General features: G+C 35.1%; 1 protein-coding gene across 1 annotated transcript; it reads right to left on the bottom strand.

Moving 5' to 3' along the window:
- Positions 1-73: 73 nt before the first annotated feature.
- On the bottom strand, positions 74-20,199 carry LOC134680172 (5'-nucleotidase domain-containing protein 3). The gene is made up of 9 exons (XM_063539247.1): positions 19,827-20,199; positions 19,273-19,448; positions 18,533-18,760; positions 14,284-14,418; positions 7,665-7,822; positions 6,869-7,055; positions 6,212-6,352; positions 5,407-5,558; positions 74-3,965 (listed from the first exon to the last, which is right to left on the bottom strand). The coding sequence occupies exons 1-9, from the start codon at positions 19,978-19,980 to the stop codon at positions 3,761-3,763; spliced, it is 1,536 nt and encodes a 511-aa protein (XP_063395317.1). The 5' UTR covers positions 19,981-20,199; the 3' UTR covers positions 74-3,760.
- Positions 20,200-20,664: the final 465 nt, after the last annotated feature.

Raw genomic sequence — 20,664 nt, 5'->3', positions numbered from 1 at the left:
AGGTCGGGTAACTCATGTGATAAACCCAGTCAAAAGTGCGATTCGCTCAAAATATATAATTAAAACAAACAAATCTCATATCAATATGCTTTTAATGACAAACAAGGTGATGATTTCATAATCAATGCAACTTTACGACAGAGACTCGATTATGCATTATTGTCTATACCTATGGCACAATTTAAAGAAACTAAGAGTCGCATTTACAAATGTCGTATACATGTATGGTCTAGGTCTCTAGGATGATTTTATGATGACAGCCATAAAAAAATTGAGAATATTGTTTTATACAGCGTGGGCGCAAACAACCCGACCAATTTTAACCATGAATTCCTGACAATATTGGGAATTAGAAGTAAATAAATCTTTAATTGTACCATCCTTATTTAGTTACTCGGAATAAAATAAATGAATATCGTTCAGGTCTAGTTTGTAATTAAGTAGTCGTATGAGGTCCTATTTTGTTTAGGACGGGATTTTCTAAAGATAAATATTTGAAAACGACATTTTGGAAAATAGGATTTATGCCCAAAAGTAGCCGTTATACGCATTAAATATCGGAATCTATGGTTTAACTCTGGTCAACCCTACGATGTACTTAGAGTTGTAGTGCATAATTATTTTCTATAGTATTTTCACGGAAACGTACGTTGTGTCTTGTTATTTCAATCAGTCTCGGTACAAAAAGTACTGAGGTTGACTGAAGTAGCATGACAAATACGAACTTTTCCGAGAAAATACGATGGAAAACAATTATGCACTATTACATCTACAACGCTGTGTACCTAACAAAAGTACTGGGGACTAGCCAAGATGACAATAATTTACGCCGTAGCGAACGAAACGCTTAATGTCTATCAGCATCACTCTAGCATATTAGTGCGATAGACAGAGAGAGGCGTTTCGTTGTCAGCACACGATTGTCAGCTTGGCCCCCTGAACAGATAACTTCACGCATATCGCATGCAAGACTCAAGTAGAAAATAGCTTATTTCTTTATTTTATTAATTTAGATATAAAAGTAGGGGCGTCAGCGGGCGTACTTATCACAGACTTGATATTGCTACTGGAAGTTTGGCTAGTAACTTACGAGTATCTTATGTAAGGAGGACTTGACAATAAAAGGTGCAATTACCTATATTAGTTAGAAGAAGTTAATTAACAAAAACTGACATTATGTTTGCCGCGTAGCTACATACTGTTTAAACACATTTTAAAAGTTTATTCCATATCATTAGAATTATATTCTAAGGAGTCATTAGGCGCTGACAAAATGTGCTTGTATGTATTGAATATAACAATCATTAAGGTCATGTATGCGTGAAGAAATCTTCCAAAATTATATTATTAAATGTAATTATTATAATTCAAGAAAAAGGTGAACTGGCTGTCGGTATCTATAAAACATATTATGTATCAATTTATATAAAACTGACAGTATCGTACCTACCTTTCGCCTGATAATTTTACAAATACCTTTACAAAAACAAAATCTCATACAAAATGCATCAACAATATTCGTACGAACTATAATTATCAAGACGAGTATAATAATCTAAAAAACAATAGTCAAAAATACTTAACAGTGATGTTCTAGGCCCTTTAGGGTTTTCTCATAACAACTATAAATATTGCACTTGAAATGCATTCAATAATGCAAGATTGCAGATACCTACATCATTAGTGATTTTCAACTTATACAATACATCCCACAGCTGGGCAAGACATCCTCTCTCATGGAAAAGTAGGGAATCTTAGTAAACTAGATAAAAAGTAAATTAGTTGTTTCATTCGATTTTACAAAGGGTAATTGATTTGATTTGATGATATTTCTATTTAACGAGCATTATTTAAATAAATATAACAAGATTAATAAGGTAGACCTCTTGAAAACGGCTTCAACAGTTGCAGTTTACGAAAACGGGATATCGTCCTAGCTGAGTTTGCTTCAAGGAAAACAGAGAATTTAACATCCCTTTTAAGGTAAGATGCCAATCGTTAACGCTTCGTAGCGAACGAAACGCAACTGTCTCTGTCGCACTAATATGGAAGAGTGATAGAGAGATAACTACGCTAAGCTACGGAGCGTGAACGATTGGCATCTTGTCTACGCACACTGATGTTCTCTCATCACAATAAAAGTACTTTTCTATGCAAATGTCGAAAGTGTTGGAAAGTGACGTTCTAGGTACAGTCTACGTCAAACATGTTTACATTTTTCGCCTCATTACAAAGGAGTAAGGGGTCATCCATTAATTACGTCACAAAAATTTCTAGGTTTTTTGACCCCTCCCCCCCTCCTTGTCACACTTGGTCACATTTGGCAAACCCCTCCCCCCTAGTGTGACGTCACATTTTTTCTACGAAATCGCCAAATCGAATGAAATAAGTACCTAAGTATTATTAATATTTTATCAAAATATTTTTGACGATATAAATATTAGTAATTTTATAACCCAAAACAGTTTAGGAAAGAAAATTAAACGAATCAAAACGATTATCGTTTTAAAAACTTGTTATTTAAATGTACAGCGAATAAAATAATTTAAATAAATTTTCGGTTACTGATGAAGTTAAAGTGACGTCACAAAGTTTGTGTCTCCCCCCTCCCACATGTCACAATATGTCACATTTTCTTGACCCCCTCCCTCCCCGTAAACGTGTGATGTAATTAATGGATGACCCCTAAGGTGCAAAAGAGTAAACATATCTTTGACCTCGACTGTACAACTACAACTACAACAAGGAACTATAGTCAACCTCAAAGTGTGAACAACGATTATATTGTATTAAAAATACTTCAATTCCATTTCATCCTTATAGTTAAACTGAAGGAACGAAAGGAAATAAATATAAACAACATGAACTTAATACTAGTCACTAGTAAATACTTCTGACTAGAAAACATTAGTTACATACTTGCGGGTAACTACAATGTATTACACGATTATCGTAGCTTCAACAATCTAAAGGTTATAATTAACTTTTTAAATGCCTTCTATTCTCCACGTTACAGTGCGTTCTACAAAATAACTAAGTTAACGTGTACACTATAATTATGTTAATTTATTTAACAACATTTTCAATATGGAACAACAGGAGTAAAAATAAAATAGTGTCATAGGCATTTAAAGAGTTAATGATAACGACAACATCCACCTACGAAAGCTAATGTATGCGAAATAAACTAGACTAGACCGGAAAAAATGTTGATATGTAACAATATTGACAAATACACATTTGACTCGATTTGCTTTTGGTGTATTTTATTCTAAAAAGCTAAGCAAAAATGCTGTTAACATTAAATTTAGTTCTTCTAAAATGCAATATTTCATCTCGTACAAACTACAAGACAAATAATTCAAAACTTTTAACTAGCATTAACAAATATACAAAGTATCAAGTTTAAACAATTATATTCAAAAATATTTAAAACGAATCGACTCGGTGTATTTACAAATTAGAATAACTATAAATATTTACAGATTCATCATATTTGCACTGATAGTAAGCTAATTTTTCTTAAATTAAGTATATAATTTAACGTATTCAGGTAAAAGGTTAACTTTGATGTTGACAAAAAGTATGGATAAAAATATAAATATAAGTCAATTCACCAATTATTGACTGACGACAAAGTTGTACCTTTTGCCTGAGTACGTCATAATAGTCGAGCCCAGAAGTAGCGAGGTACACTACAAATAGAACTAAGGTCCAGCTAATTTTAAGCCCGACTACACCATAAATTATTCTTCTTAATCTAAACGAAATAGGATCCATATTCGTGTGGCATAACACCGCGGCGTGGATAAAACGTATGCGTTAACGAGTAGTTGAGCAGATTCCTTATATTAGACGTGTAGATGTCCGCGAAACGGAACAACCTCCTCGAGAAGTACGTGGGGTTGTGGTAAGTCCGAAACACACTGCCGAACTGGGCGTTGAACACTGCTTTGATCTCATTCCTGGAACCGTCACAACATTTCCTACAATGCGAGAGCGTGAAAGGCAAATACACATGCGTTATTGATATTAATAGCCAATTGGGAACAGAAAATAATTTTGAATAATTATAGATGATAGACTATAATAGATAATATATACCTAAAGCTTCATATACTACAGTCACTTGCGTAGCAAAATAATGGTGTCATTCCATTTCTGACCGCAGCTGCACTACTACATAGTACTGAACGCGTCGGTGTAATTGTCAATTTCCATAGTAAAATGAACAGTAATGCAGCTGTCGTTGGAAATGGACTGTCACCTTAAACCTCAAATCAAAAGACTTGACGTCGACTGTGTATAATAATTCGTTAAAAATTTTGGTACTAGTGTATACTTAGCACAATATAGCATATCATAAGAGTATATAAATAATATAGATATGTATTTTCGCATAATAAACACAGCTGGTACGTAACGTACAAATAGCCATACATCTGACGTGCCCCTTCCCCGCAAAAATCGGCAGGCTGTTTTGTACAGAAAATGACAGATAAGGCGTCTCCAGTCACTAAATGCTCTAAGGCCATTATACAATGCAAATAGGAGGCAAAAAATATTAAGCAACGAGAAAGATCACTGGCCAATCAATATAAATACATCCACCAGATTTGAAATTACGTGCCAGCATTGACAATAGAATACGGTCAACCAATGAGAGCGCTGGGTAATTCTGATACGATTTGGTATACGCTGAATTTCCGACTTGAAGTGATAAGTGTTACAAACTTTAATTTTTAAGCATTGCGGTAAATATCTATATTTTTACCGTGTTTTACAATTAAAATATAGGCACATTTACATACTCAGGTGGCGAGAAAGCCACTTTCGGTAGAACACGGATAAAAGCCCGCATGGCGTTTCGTTACGTAGGCTAGCATCATGCACATGGGTTTAATCTTGTAAATTATGGCCGTTATTGGGTCAATGAGTAGAGGATGAGACCCGACAAACAACCAGTTCGCAAAACAGAAAGTTGTTAAACAAACAAATTTTCAATTTGGCGGCTATAGTCTGACCAACTGTTTACTGTGTCCAAATTTGACGCGGAATGTAGACCATCCATTTTTTTAATAATACTTACCAGACTATTTTTCAGTTCAATAGACAGCTAGGAACTCTGTGACCGATGGTAGCTTAGCTCAATCATTAATGTTAGAAAGTTGTAATTTGGCATGGTAATCAAAAACGTCGAAAACTTGAGTACCTCCTGTACACTTAAATTGGGGAGGATTTTTTTTCGTTTAGGGGCCGGATATAGGTCTTTAAAAAAATTGTGAACTTGAAAAGTGAATTTCGGAAATAATCGTTCCGAACGTCGAATGTGACGGACAACTACGGTAGGGTCTACAGTGAGCTTGGCCCGTCACGCTCTTGGCCGGTTTTCAAAAGTTATCATACCTCAGGAAGTCCCTCTCTGCCATCCACTGCGCAAGGACCTCCACAGCCTCGGGCTCCTTGTAGTCCTGGTGGTCCTCGATGAGCTGCGTGAGCATCTGCAGCCAGTTCGCGTTCTCCTTGAACTGCTGCGTGTTCAGCGTGTTTATCTCGTGCTGGAAAATAGTTAGCAGACATGTCAAATATATCTGGATACTCGTTACTCGTACAGTCAACAACAGAGCTATGAATACAGGCAAAGTGTCTAAAATATGTATACAGTACTTTATTGCCTGTACATTAAGGTCGTGTATACATATTTTTGGCACTTTGCCTGTATTCATAGCTCTGTTGTTGACTGTACAAAAACGTATTACGGTTGTGGTGCGTTACGCAACCACTTCCATGAGCCGGTCGCGGAATCGCCGGTATTAGACACCCTTCGGCCAAAACTCTGTATAAGCCCGCAACACACAGAAAAGTTTTAAGAAATATAATTTGAAATTTAGCATGCTTCAGTATGAGGAAACCACACTCATTCCATCATGGCCTTAATTTTCCAGGTGGGTTTAAGGTCAAATATGACTTATATGAAAATGAGTGCCTGCGCCAATTTTTGTCACTTGGTTTCCAATACCAAACCCCTAGGACCCTCCGGGATATAATCGGGAATGCGGTAAGAGCAAGACGATGACTCTTTGGCAAGACGTTTGTATGAGAACCGGCAAAACTGTCCAAACTGTATATATCTAAGACCTATGTGTAGCTAATTAATGTTTTACAAATAAATCATTTCGGATACTGATGAACATGTGGTCAGAGGACTGACCGTGAGCTCGTTGATGATGGCGCCGGTCCGCCAGCCGTGCTCGAGGGTGACGTCGGCGAGGTCGCTGTACGGGTGGTCGCCGAAGTACAGCACCTGGTGCCCGCTCCAGCCCGTTAGGTCTTGTAGCTGCTTCACTGTGCCCTACAAAATAAAATATATGTACCCTAACAAAATAAAATATATGTATTACATCGATATGTTATGATTATGACCCAATAAGAATTCATACATTGTTAAAGTTTTTTTTCGCAATCGGGGTTCATAATCTAAGCCATAGAACGCTTTAGAGAGGTCACGAATTCCAAGAGAAATCTTACCTCATAACGCGTATAGCATGCAAAACCTCCGAACAACTTCGGTTTGTTCAAGTTCGCGAGCATAATATCAAACTCCTTGTGAGGTTACACAGATAAACACCTTTACAGAAAGGGGCCTAAGACAGAGCCCTAGCTGTAGCGCTCCCATTTTTACTACCGTTCCACTTGACTGATACTAATTTAAATCAACTTTATTTGTGTTTTATCGGCTTGTTATAAGGACATTAGACTTCATGCATTGTTAGACATCGTCAATATGCTAATATCCGCATTGTGGTTCCATAATCCACGCAATCGTAAGCTTTAGACAGGTCACAAAATGTTCCACGACAATTTTTACCTCATAATAAATGATGCCTTTCTCTAATGAAGTGACCTTCTCCCAGATGTGCGTGTTGGCGTTCTTGTCGAACACTCTGATGGGGCGCGACACCTCGGTGAAGAACTTGGGCTTGTTCGCGTTCACGATCACCACGTCGAAGAAATCTCGCCAGTCCAGGCCCACCAGCATTTCCATGCCCGCGTTACTGTCAAAAAGAGAACTTTTGTTAGTAACTTCATTAACAGAACAGATTCCATAACAGAACACATTTCCAGAACCAACTAATCGCATATCTATTCTCATCGTTTGGTTCAAGCGTGAAACGGTAACAATCTGACAGACAAATTAAATACTTTTACAGTACACATGGTCATTCTTTCCGTGCATCTGTCAAAAGTTTAAATGGCCAAATGTACTGAAACGTTGTACGATACACGTGCGAATAGGTAATCCTCTTTTCCCCACCTGTATCGTAAATAACTATTGTATTAATAAAATAATATATTGGTCGCGAATTACAAACTTGAGACGTTCGATAATCAGTGAATAACCTGTTATGCTATTCTTATATGCACATATATAGCGTTGATTGCGAATTTATCAACTTAAATAGATGTTTTAAACAAAAAATAGTAGCCAAGGCTGTCCACATCTATTTAAAGCAATTTTTTTCTACAAAATATATGCACAACTTTTTCAACTACATTTTTTAAATAATGTAGAGGTACACAAATATATGAAACATTCATTTAACTGCAGATTAGAGAAGAGAACCATAGGTAATTTATACATATTAATTAATCAATTAACTCACACAAAGTGGTACGGACTGTTTGTAACCAGGAACAACTTCTTATCCGATTGCTGCAACATCTGGAAGTACTTTCTGAGGTCCGGGTTAGGCCTGATATACTCTTCCACGTTCTGTGCCACGATCTTATGCATTATGGGGTGACAGCTTTGTACAGAGTTCTGGAAACAGTAATTACACTTATTTTAGGGCAGAGAGACTAGTAGCAAAAGCTTTCACAATCAAACTTATTTCTGTGGCCCCTTGTGTGTTTCGGTTTATAGAAACTTTATTTGTCTAAGAAATTACAGGAATTTCACTTATAAGACTACATAAAAATAGTTAACTTAAAAATTATAAGTTACGCAATAAGCAAGCACTTATGACAATGTTCAATAATAAGTAAGTAAGTAAATATTCTTAAATACACAGTTGCATTTGGATTTAAACTAATGATTCAAACACACAGAATAAAATTAAGATTGGACCCTAATGGTCTTAACATAAGGTGTTTTGGAAGGATATCTGCCTCTTGAGTCATCTCGTATTCCCTTGATGTTTAGGAAGATAGAAGGTTTAGTTAAGACTCCGATGTAAATTTGAAAATACGCGTCGCACGCGTCCCATCGATTGGAAAGACCCATCGTGTACCAAAATTAAAATTAGTTAAGAGTTAGACCAGGAAAAGCCTGCAGCGGATTTGATAGCCCACGCAGTGCAAGTGTTATTTTAAACGTCAAACTTCTATGAAATTATGACGTATAAATAACACTTGCACTGCGTGGGCTATCAAATCCGCTGCAGACTTTTCTTGGTCCGAGTCTAGGAATTCGTGTACAGTCAGCAATACTATTCGCTCAGCACCATTGCATAGTACAAACTTCTATGCATGGGTATCACTTTTCTCTGCAGCTAACTGTAAGTATAAGCTACTTGGTTGTAACCAATGAAGTTGTAAAATGTAAACGTTAAGGTACCTACGTTCTATGCAATATAGCCCGAGGGCCTACTGCGGTTCGCGGTAGGCCCTCTGAAAAAATATCTGCAATAAAGTATACAAACCTTGATAAGAAACTACAATGACCTATTAAGACACCTGCAGGTGTAATGATTTATGTTACACTATAGACCTGATAGCAACGATACGAGAGAAGTTAACGACTACTGTTTTACGATGCGATTAAATCATTTTTAATACAGTTGCTCAAAAAGTGCTACTTTACGTAGCTGTTTAGCGTGCGGAAAGTTGGTTATCTCGCACTAGTGCTTTTCACTTTTCCATTTTTTAAATTTATACTTGTTCCAATTCACGACTACTTATTGATGAATGTTAATATTAGTTTCCTTTAAACGTCGTAATCAACATAAAAACCTACTGTTAATGTAAGAATACCAAAAATATACATATTTCATATTTTATTATTTACCTCTTCATCATTATAGAGTCTGTGCGGAAAGAGAAGAGTCGTGGCAGAAACGGGAACTAACATTTTAAATTTTATATGGCAATCAAACCTTTGACACCTGTCTTGTAAAAAGTAAACAAACTTCTGTCAATGTATATTTTTATTAACAAAAACCGCAAGTTTTATGTATAAAATATTTTCAAAACACGATAAAACCACAAGGAAAATTATATTTAATATTGTTCGGTTTTGTCAGCGGGAAGAAAACGGCTAAAAGCCGACTATCGACTTACGAAAACTCGCGGAACGTGTTTCCGCTATTCGCGGGTATTGATGTTGTATTTAATATTAAATAATTACCTATTTAATAAGCCCCCTAAGTAACTTGTCTCCGGTACATAATCGGTAAGTATATTCATTCAAAATATATTCATTTTCATAAATATGCAGGTCATTCATGATCTTTAAAATAACTGACAAATAGTCTCGATACTTGCCATTTTATGCATATTTATATGTAATGTAATTTCTTTTTCAGGATTGTGTAAAAGTACCTACGGTATCTCGAATAAAAGGCCGCTAAGTAGGTGATATGCAAGAATTCGTAATCTACGTGCCGGATTCAAGCACATCCAGTTCAGATGAAGATAGTTCTATGAGTGTCCCTGGTTGTTTTGAAGCTAGCTCAAACATAAGTGACGTTGAATATTTTAATTCAGACTTCGATTACAAAGAATAAAACTTTTTCTAATAAAATATATCTTTATTTGTAAGTTCGTTTACTAGGTTCTGAATATAACTTTTTCTAATAAAATATTGCTTTATTTGTAGGTTCTGTTAGTTACGAAATTATATTTCATATTTAGCAGTGACTTTTCGGCGAAGTAAAATATCGTGAGATGAGAGAACCGGACATATCCCAATAAGGCCTACCTACTTATGCACTATTTTTATTCATATTCATATTTATTATTAATAATGTACACATACATCACAAGTCAAGTTTACAATGGGTGAAATATATCCCAGATAAAATTACAGTTCTATTGCCCAATTTCTACCCGATCTACCCGGTTTTAATAACTGTTGGACTGCACAGATTAGGCAGTACATAAATGAGACTATCTTGTTTGGTACTAAAATTACAGTTGTATTGGGCAGATTCTTAACTAGTTTTAGCAGTTTTGTCAATCGCACTGTCACTTTTTAGTATCTGAGACATAAAAACAAGTGTGTTTTAAAATGAAAACTAGTGCCTGCGCTAAATCAGAGGATTGAGTTGACGAGCCGACACCACCACCAGGCTTCGTTTAGTAAGCCGTGGTAAAAAAACCGGAACAAAAGGGATTCAAGTATCATGACCTTTAGTATCGTACTATAATCACGTGACCAGTGTTGTCAGCATAGCAAAAACCATAAAATAGCACTGGCGCGCCCTCAAATCCCACGACTCTTCTCTTTCCGCACAGACTCTAATACGTTTATTTTTTAATATTGAATATTGAAAAACCGTTCTTAATAAGTTGTCTGAATGGAACGGAATAGCTGCCGAAACGCCAAACGCCTGTCAAAGCATTGTCAAAGAAGAGGCGTTTTTTTCTTACTGCAAGTATGTTTTAAGTTTCCAAAGGCAACATTCGATATTGTTTTAAATAATCGTAAACAACGATACTTAGGTAATAATAGTACAATGTTTTATATTTACAACTGTTTATGACTTATAGAACATGCATTTGAAAAAAAAACTTTCATTGAAGTGGTTCAAGAATAAAAACAAAATCCATTCTAGTCGAATAAAAGCTAAAAAAAACACCTCTTCATAATGTCAAAAATTTTCACAGGCGGAAGTTCGAACTTACAACGACTTGATTTAGTTTGTTTTCTAATCTTAAGATTCCAAAAGTATCTTATAAAAATGAGTGAATCAGACTCTGAATTTGATTTCACACCGCCAGATATCGGTGAGAAAGCGGCCATTGCTAATGAGAGTGCTTTACCAGAAAAATCTAAATATAAGTATATTGCTGTTTATGAACAGTTTGTGAACTGGAAATCGGAACATAAGGCAAAGTCGTTCTCAGAAAACGTTATTATAGCCTATTTTCTAGAACTGTCGAAAAAATATCAGCCCTCTACCTTGTGGTCTAAGTACTCGATGCTAAAAACTATGATAAAGACAAAGAATGATATTGATATCAAAAGTTACAATAAATTGACTGCATTTTTAAAGAGACAATCTACAGGTTATCAAAGTAAAAAATCAAAAGTATTAACGGCAGAAAACGTGGAAAAGTTTATTAATGATGCTCCAGATAATGTATATCTGGCTACAAAGGTACGAATTCACTCAAATTTATGATTTTAGTTCATCATAAGTTAAGTAATTCATTTAATTTTATAAGTAAAGTGTGATTTTGTTCATAGGTTGCACTCATATTTGGGGTTTGTGGAGCTTGCAGGCGCGAGGAACTGGTGAACATTACGCTTAAAGATGTTGAAACTCATGGAAATATACTATTAATACAAATACCTAACACCAAAAACAAAATACCAAGATCTTTTACTGTTGATGGCCCATTTACCGAAATTGTCAAAAAGTATCAACGTCAACGATCATCAAAGGGCAAAAGTGACAGATTTTTCCAAAATTACCAAAAAGGTAAATGCACAGCACAGGTCATAGGCCTAAATAAGTTTGGTAATATGCCCAAGGAAATAGCCAAATTTTTGAATTTGGCCGATGCTGATCAGTATACAGGACATACATTTAGAAGGACGTCGGCCACCTTACTCGCTGACTCTGGTGGTGATATTACAACTCTGAAGAGACATGGGGGCTGGCGTTCAAATAATGTTGCAGAGGGATATATTGAAAATTCGGTACAAAACAAACTAAAAATTGGACAAAAAATAGCATCATCAATTAACATAAAGCCGGGCCCAGCAGAGTTTCCAACAAAGCAAGTATCCACATTTCAACTGGACAACCCTGACAGTTTTGAACCCCAACCAGGCCCCTCTAAACAGTATGTGTTTGAACCTCGACTCTCCTCTGAACCGGGGGTAAATTTTGACTTTCAACCTGATCCCTGTCAATTGAATTCCAATTTTGAACCCAAGCCAGGCACCTCTAAACAGTCAAAACCATATGTAAATTTGGAACCACAACAGGGCCCATCTAATACTGACTCATGTGCAAACCGGACTGGACCAAGTGCCTTAAAATCTGGCAAACAACATTTATTGCAGCTCAATAAGGACCATAAGGACCCAGTGACAGAATCTTCACAGACATGTGAAATTAATAACTCACTCAGCCAAACACTTAATTTGCCAGCGAAAACTTTCAATATCACACTCAATAATTGTACAAATTGTGCCATTAATTATTATGTCAATAAAAAATAAATAAGATAAACTTGGTCAAGCAATACTTGTCAGTAGAAAAAGGCGGTAAATTTAAAAATTGTAGGCGCGCAGGGTTATCGTCCCATAGAAAATTTGAATTTCGCGCCTTTTTCTACTGACAAGATTTGCTTGACCAAGTATAGAACTGTTTTTAAAAAAATAATTTTTTTAACTGTATTACAATGGTGTTACAGAATTAATAATATAAAAGTTTCGAATTCCTTACTTGTTGTTTTTCTTATTTTTTCGCAACTGTATTAAAAAACGTCGTTCGATACACGTGCGGAAATGTCATTCTTCACTCGTCCCGTGTCTTGCCACTCGCCTGCGGCTCGTGGCAAGACATCTCGGTACTCGTGAAGTAATGACATACTTTCCGCACTAGCATCGAAATGTACTATTATATCGTGTCAGACCTTTGACACAACGTCTTGTCTTTTATATTCACGGTTGCATTTTTATATCATTAACGGCTACATTGAAATGCTCTATTCCTATATGTTTCTATATACAGTGGAACCTGGATAATTGCAATCTCAAGGGACCGGCCATTTTTTGTCAATTAACCAGGTTTTTCATTTAAGCAGGTCGTGTCAATTAACGAGGTTCAAAAAATCGTTGGGTCAATTATAGAGGTTTTCATTAATAGAGGTTGCGTTCTGACAAATTTATTTTATGGAGGTGCAAATAACTATTGAAAGTAGATTTACACGCTTACGTTCTGGGTTTCTGGTCTATATATTGCTTCTGTCTATACTTGCAGTTTTACACTACATTAATTACTACTTCATTTTCTTATCATTTGGGTTTAATAAATTCCCTTGAATTGTAGAAGAAAGTTTTATTAGAATGTAAAAAGCATACTTTGTTTTTGATTTAATCAAAACTATTTTAGCTACTACAGGCTGTGATCGATACCCAATAAATAAATTGAATTCTGAATGAAGATAAAAATAAAATGGATAAAAAAAATATTGTTTCTGCTTGTCTGCCTACAACTACATTATTTCAATTACAGAGGTAATAAGTAAGACTCGTTTCAATAATAGAGGTAAAAAGAAGAGCAAAAATAACGGATTTTTTTAGCACAGTGTCAATTATAGAGGTCTTCGTTTCGATGTGGTCAATTACAGAGGCAAAATTACGAAAAGCACTAAAATCTAAATTGCATTTATAGAGGTTGCAAAATTTCAATTATAGAGGCCTTTTGGTCTCAAGGGACCGGGACCGGACTTTTGGTTGCAATTATCGAGGTTTTCCATTTATCCAGGTGCCAATTAACCAGGTTTCACTGTACGTGACCGAGGAACATATAGAAATAGTGCAGTAGCGAGGTATTAAGTTCAATCAACGCCTATAGCACTTTCGCTGCTAAGGACCCGCTAGTCGCCGCAAGAAGTTAAGACAAAAGGTTTAGTTTATAATAATACAAGAGTGAACAGGCACCTTCTGGGCGAGCTCGCTCCATCGTAGGCCACGTCTACGCCTCGTCTAGTCTGTGGCCATGAGTAAGCCCATTCATAATTTTTTTTTAAAATACCTCTCCAGTTGCAAACATTTGTCTGGCACTTACAGTGCATTATTTGCCAGAATTATTGATTAATTTAGTCTGGCAAACCAATTACGTCAGTAGAAAAAGGCGGCAACGACTGTAAAATATGCTTGCTTTTAACTCTTTGACCCTTTGAACTCCACGTCTATTATATGGTAATAACACGCCATTGTAAACCTTATTGTAATTGTTGAAGGTCTATATTACACTGACGTCTTTAGCGGGCAAATCAAAGGGTTAAAGAATCAAAACTAAAGACATTCGATATGCCACTCACCTTAACATCTAAGAAGAGGATCTCGGGATGGTAATCAATATGGTTTCTAATGAAATATTCTGCCACGTTGCATAGCAGTCCCATTTCTGGCACGGAAAACAAGTCTGCTAGATGCACCATCTTCGCTCTGTTGGCCTGAAAATGTAAACAAATCTCTTTATAGCGGCTGCTTGTCAAAATCAAAATGCTCGTGTTTTATTTTTAAAGTTGCAGCTGTCAAAAAACTTGTTTCATCTCATTATATGTATCTATCTAGTCGTTATTAATTATTTTGAACTAATTAAGGTAACGCGCGTTGCCTAAATAAACAATTTTATAGTACTTACACAAAATTAATCAATTTTGTACCGTATTCTCACACAGCAAATTCCAAATTGAAACCACCATAGTTTTCCAATGGCTGACACTGGTGTTATGAATGATGGTGCAAAATATTAAGATGAAACTACAATGTTATCTTCTATCGTTTAGTATAGTTACATCGGTTGTACAGTGTCATGTAGGTAATCAGTGCCTGTTAGATTAGACTATCTATGTATTACGAGTACGTTATCAAAGCCGTAGCAGTTTTATAGAACGATTGTCGAACATGGAAGCAGTAGCAGTTATTTACAATCATAAATCAGTGTCATGTCACATACGGCAAGGGGTTCATTTCGACTTGTTGTTATTATAGCAGGTGTAGTGATCATATATATTTTTTATGAACTTTGCTGTTTGAAATGCATCAATTTGGTCTACCCGGAATTATTTATTTAATCTTAATCTAGGTAATTTAATTCAGACTTATAATGAACTTCAATCCTCCACTCTGACCACTCTATAAACAGGAAAAAAAATTAAAAGCAAATTTATTTATCCCTGTCAGGGATCTTTTCCAGAAACTTATAGTGATATACAGAATATGGGAGCTATTATTTGATTTCTGCTATTTACAAGTTATAGAAAGTTGAATACTATTTAACATACGGTGATACGGCAAATGTCGAATTATGGCTATTTTACAAGCCATCATAAAACAATGCAGAATAGCTCCCAAGGGGTGTGCACAAATGAATGATTGCTTACAAGTGCCATTGATTGCTCTGTGTCTATGAACATTCACACATGTTGAATGCTACATGTTTATGTATGTATATATAAGCATTCAACCGGGATCTATCTTTTGGTCAGTATTACGCACGTCGCATGTTGTTTATGAAGTTATTAATAGAATCACATGCATTAATCATATTATGGTATGCTTACTATGTATAATATATGCTACTCGTATTCTCTTGTTATGTACCTATTCACTGTTCACTCTCGCTTACCCTAAGAGGGTACCGTAATTTATTAAAGCATTAACTAATCGTGCTAACACTACGAGTCAATAAAAAAATTTAGAGCCCTAATAGACGGGCGTACCATACCGGAATGCGACCTAGGTCTGGTCTGCTCATCTCTTTATTGCTTTTATTAATACCTAAGCCTTTTACTAAGTACCGCTAGTTAATAAGTAAGTCATAGATGCTGCTTAAATCATCTGTAAAGATGCACAAGGCCTAATGATGATGAAACCTAAGTTGACTACTTAACAATTGTAATTTGCAGTTTGCCTTACAGGTTTCCGAGCTGTTCAATATTCAGATGTGCCACATTATGGACCTATGAAAGCAATAAATGACTCGCTGACTGATTACTTTATATCTTATAAAGGGAATGTATTTCCTTTAATTATTTGAAACTTAATTTCGAAGTGATAAGGTTCAATTTTTGTGGGACCCGGGTATGTCCTTAAACTACGTCCAGGACTCGGGTATGTCCATAAACCACGTCCAAGACCACCGGTGGACGGGCAGCAGCGTCCCTCAAATTCGGTGTACTCGACTGCGATCGCCAACCCGCCTGCCAAGCGTGGCGATTATGGCATTCACCCCCCAAAAAAGGGGGAGGCCTATGTTCAGCAGTGGACGTCTTATGGCTGAGATGATGATGATGAAGGTTCAATTTTACGTAATTTCAGACACCCTGATGCCCATAAAAGGGGTCAGCAGCAGATTTTTTTACAATGTTTGCTTTCATTAGTTTTTATTAACATGATTTCATACAGATGTTTTATTTTAATAATAAAATAAATAACTATGTGTCTTCAAGTAGAAAACGTTTTTAACATTTTTTTTTAAATAAAGAAAGGTATTAGGGCGTTTTCGGAAAAAAATATTTGGGTAAAATATCACTGTCCTACGACTTTGGTATACTTTTTTACCATCAAATACTGTTTTAAAGTGTACTACATGTATACAAAAATTGTAAAGTGATTTATTATCTGAGTATTTATGGTAAAAAAACTGATTAAAAGGTACTTTAAAGTAAAGAAAATGTACAAAAACTGAAGAAAGGGAGATGATTTTTGAGTGTCCCATGCACACTTTGCATACTTTGGATCCAAATATTATATATCTGCCTCCTTCTAGGCCCGAACCTGGTTGTTGTGTGATAAGATCGTACCAGCCAAAATCTATTAAAAACCTTATTTTTTAGCACCTAAAGTAAAAATATGCATTAAAGTTTAATTTATTGTTGTCCTTCAATATCGACGTAGTGGAAATTTCCACCAACGTCACGGAGTTTTTACCAACTTAGTAGCAAAAATCTACTAATATCATACGGATTTTTACATGATCGTAACATTATGTTCCTATAATTACCCGGTGTTTAGGTTTTACAAGGCAATTGGGCTCGAAAAAAGCTAGTGTAGGTTGTGCGTCACGATGTGCAGAAATTTGTTTTCCACAACGAACTGAATTAAACTGAAGATAAGGAGTCAATTATTGACTAAATATTTATGAATTACGTTAGATTATTATGTGTTGTATGATATCAAATAATTATAATTAAGAAAATTCTAACGATCAGACCGCTATTTCGCTTTATTAACCAACCGGCATGCCTACGTCACATCCAAAACGTTACGTGATGTATTAGTGGAACAAAAAAACGTGACGTATGGAATGAAAATGAACGGTTTACATGCCGTCAGTTTAAGTTGCCAAAATATAGTAGGTAGAGTGATATTAAAAACACACAGATAGATTTATTTCCATAAGGTACCTTTTCGTAAATGTATGGAGCAAATACTGTTATTGTTATGTAAGTTTAAAGTGGCATAAGGGGTTAAATATAGTATTTAGTTGGGGTTTTAGGATTTATTTCATCTGAATGACAGAATTTCTTTCATATGTGCTCAGAAAAATTGATTGTGTGTTACATTAATAATAATTTTATTCTAGCAATATTCTTCTAACTACTCGACCTACTAGTAAAATATTACTTAGCACCAGTGGCGGCTCGACCTAAGAAACGCTGGCAGGCGCAGGTTATGCTTTCGACTGCAGCAGTATTGCAGTACGACAATACTGCTAACTGCAAATGTCAAAAAACTGGGCAGCAACATCTATTTTGATTTTGTAGCAGTAATGCAGTCGGCAGTATTATCGTGCTGCAATACTGCTGCAGTCGAAAGCATAATTACTGCAAGAAATTCAAAATCTGTTAAGTTAAACTACTTATAATAATAGGTATGTATTACTAAATTATTTAATTTAGTACAACATTAAGTAGGTATTAAATTAAGTAGCTATTTTCCGCACATGTAAACCCTTCATGTAGTTCCTAAACGCGATATTATGGTCCATAACGTCACTTTGTCCTACTGTGGCTGTGATTGATTTTATTAGAATTTATATTAATTTTTAGGATAATTGATACTGATTTCGATCTCATTTGCAAGAATAATATATGATAATTATTAAAAACAACTTTTTATAATACCTTTACCTTACGTTTATTATAACAAAATGATTGCAAAGCAACAATTAAAACGAAAAATGTGACGTATTGGAAAGACTTCTTTAAATAACTTTATTGTAATACTTAGTATTGCAGTTGTTATTCGTTTTTAGAAAATTAATATTGTTTTGTATTCCAATAAATAAAAACTGGTTCACTTAAAACACTCCGATCTTCACTTAAAACCTGCCTAAAACTTGTAACGTAATGGCTCGTCACATTCGCTGTCATTCAGTTTAAAGTGATTTATTAGGAATATAAATAATTTATATAGAAGCAAAGTAACATTTTCATAAAATATATAAATAGTAGATTAAATTCAACCCATTTTTAGTCAAAAAAAAATTTTTTTTGGTGGGTGGAATTCCATTACGTGACGGACTCTAATTCTAAAAACGCCCATTAAAGAAATACTTACTTTGTGAGCTCTCATGTCACCTTCCACATAAGCTATAGGAATGATCCTATTCTTGTATATCTTGAGAACCTCTTCTGTAGACACAGGTGTCAGCCCTCGGTAAACCGCTCCAAATTGTATTTGGAGGAATGAATCCAACTTCAGTAGCAGGCCTTTTTCAATATCATAATGGAGACCTCTTACGGCAAAATTTGGTTTATACTCTAGTGTTAATATTTCTGCTGGATACTGAAAAAAAAAAAAATTTTATATTCTTTCCACCATCATCAAATATGGAGCTGCCAAAGTGCTCAAAAATATCTAAACATGCACTTGAACATGTTTGTAATAAATGTTCAGATATTTGTACACATGTTGGCCGCTCTGATGAATCCCACGGTGACTGTACAAGCAATTTTAGGTTACACATATGTTTCAAAAAGCACCTTTAATTTTAGGAACCTTCCGTTACTTTTCAATAAAAGACCACAGTAAGCCCAACATTTTGCACCACAGTACCTAGTACAGATGTAGTGTAATTACAATCATATTTTGTAGAAAATGTTCGTATTAGTCATGCTACTTCAGTACTTTTTGTACCGAGACTGACTAAAATAGCAAGACACGTTCGTATGTTTCCGTAAGAATGATGGTAAATAATTTGAATGACACAAAAAAATAATATTTTTAGAACTTTGCACCTGTATGCACCAATATCCTAAATAGCTTAACAGGTTAAACTTTATATAATATCTTCTAACCTTATATTTTTCCAGCAATAAATCTCTGCCGAGGTTGTAGAGTAAATGCTCCAGGGTAGGTTTGTAATGTGCCAGTGTGTAGTCATAGTCAAATCCATACACCTGCACTTCGGAGAGATCCAGCTCATTGCAGGCGAACACACCTCGCGGATTAACATCTTGAGGGAGCTTCTTGGCTATAAAATGAAGATGAAGCGTTTCTTACTAACAAAATAGCTTTTCATAACTTATCACATTTTTTTGGTTATAATTAATGCAAAGGAGACAAATCATGTTTATATTAATTCAGTTTAGATAGCATAATATTAAGTTGGTCAATATATTTCCTTTTTAGTGTTATTTATTTTTCTTTGTGTGTTTTGGTCAATTTATTTATACCTACATGGAAAAAGTGAAACTAAAAGAAATTTGTTTAACCATTTACCTTTTCCGTCTACAAAATATAATCAAAACAAAAGAGCTCTGAATCGTCTTGTCACGAACTATTAAACATGTGTCGAATATGCTATGACAATCAAAAGTTTAAATTTGGAATTCTATAATAAGATACTCACATCGGCATTTCAATTTCGTGCGACAATATGCTTCCTTCAGTAATTCGCGCGTTGAAAACTGTCGAGTACATCTAACGTCACCATTCTTTGGGACAGTGTGAGATAACTTGAAGTTTATTCTTTTAATTACACCGAATATAGAAAGGAAACTCATGTTTGCTAATAATGTTTATCTAAAACACCGACTACATTCAGAAAACAATGTCACTTCATATTTGTTCCTATTAAAATAACTAGACTGTATGCGAGTTTTAATTAGTTGCACTTAACACATAATTATTACTTCTTATTCTATAAAAACATATATGAAAATCGTTGCATAATTTAAGTCGATTTAGAAATGTGACTACTTGTCTAGCACGCAACGCGACGAATGCTACTAGGCTTGTGTCGGTCTCATGAACGAAGAACTGTTAAGAATGAATTCCCGTCAAGGACCGAAAGGAACAAAATCTTTTTGCACGCTCTTAATCGGTCTTTAGGTCCTTTAGTTCAGTGGGATTGATGAGCGCTTGACATGAATGAAACAGAAAATAGACTGACCGAAATGGTTTACAATGACGTTGGCACGAGTGCGAACGAGATAAAAGAGTGACAAACAGTCCTAAACATGAAAAGTATGAAAAAAAATCAAATTTTTTTTTTATATTTTTTATTTTATTTTATTGTGTCTAGTCTTTTTAATGTTTAAACGTCATATAGTATCGTACAACTTGAATCGTAATTCAGTTGCCAAAAATTTAGAAAAAAAACTAAGGTAAAATAAATCGATTCATACATTCCCAGCTCTCAAAGACCGAACTGAACTAAAGGAACTAAAAGACCGAACTAGTTCGTT

This window comes from Cydia fagiglandana, chromosome 3 (assembly GCF_963556715.1).
Source record: "Cydia fagiglandana chromosome 3, ilCydFagi1.1, whole genome shotgun sequence".
Lineage (NCBI taxonomy): Eukaryota > Metazoa > Arthropoda > Insecta > Lepidoptera > Tortricidae > Cydia > Cydia fagiglandana.
Note: the sequence above shows the minus strand (reverse complement) of the source record. Positions and strands in the feature narration are given on the sequence as shown.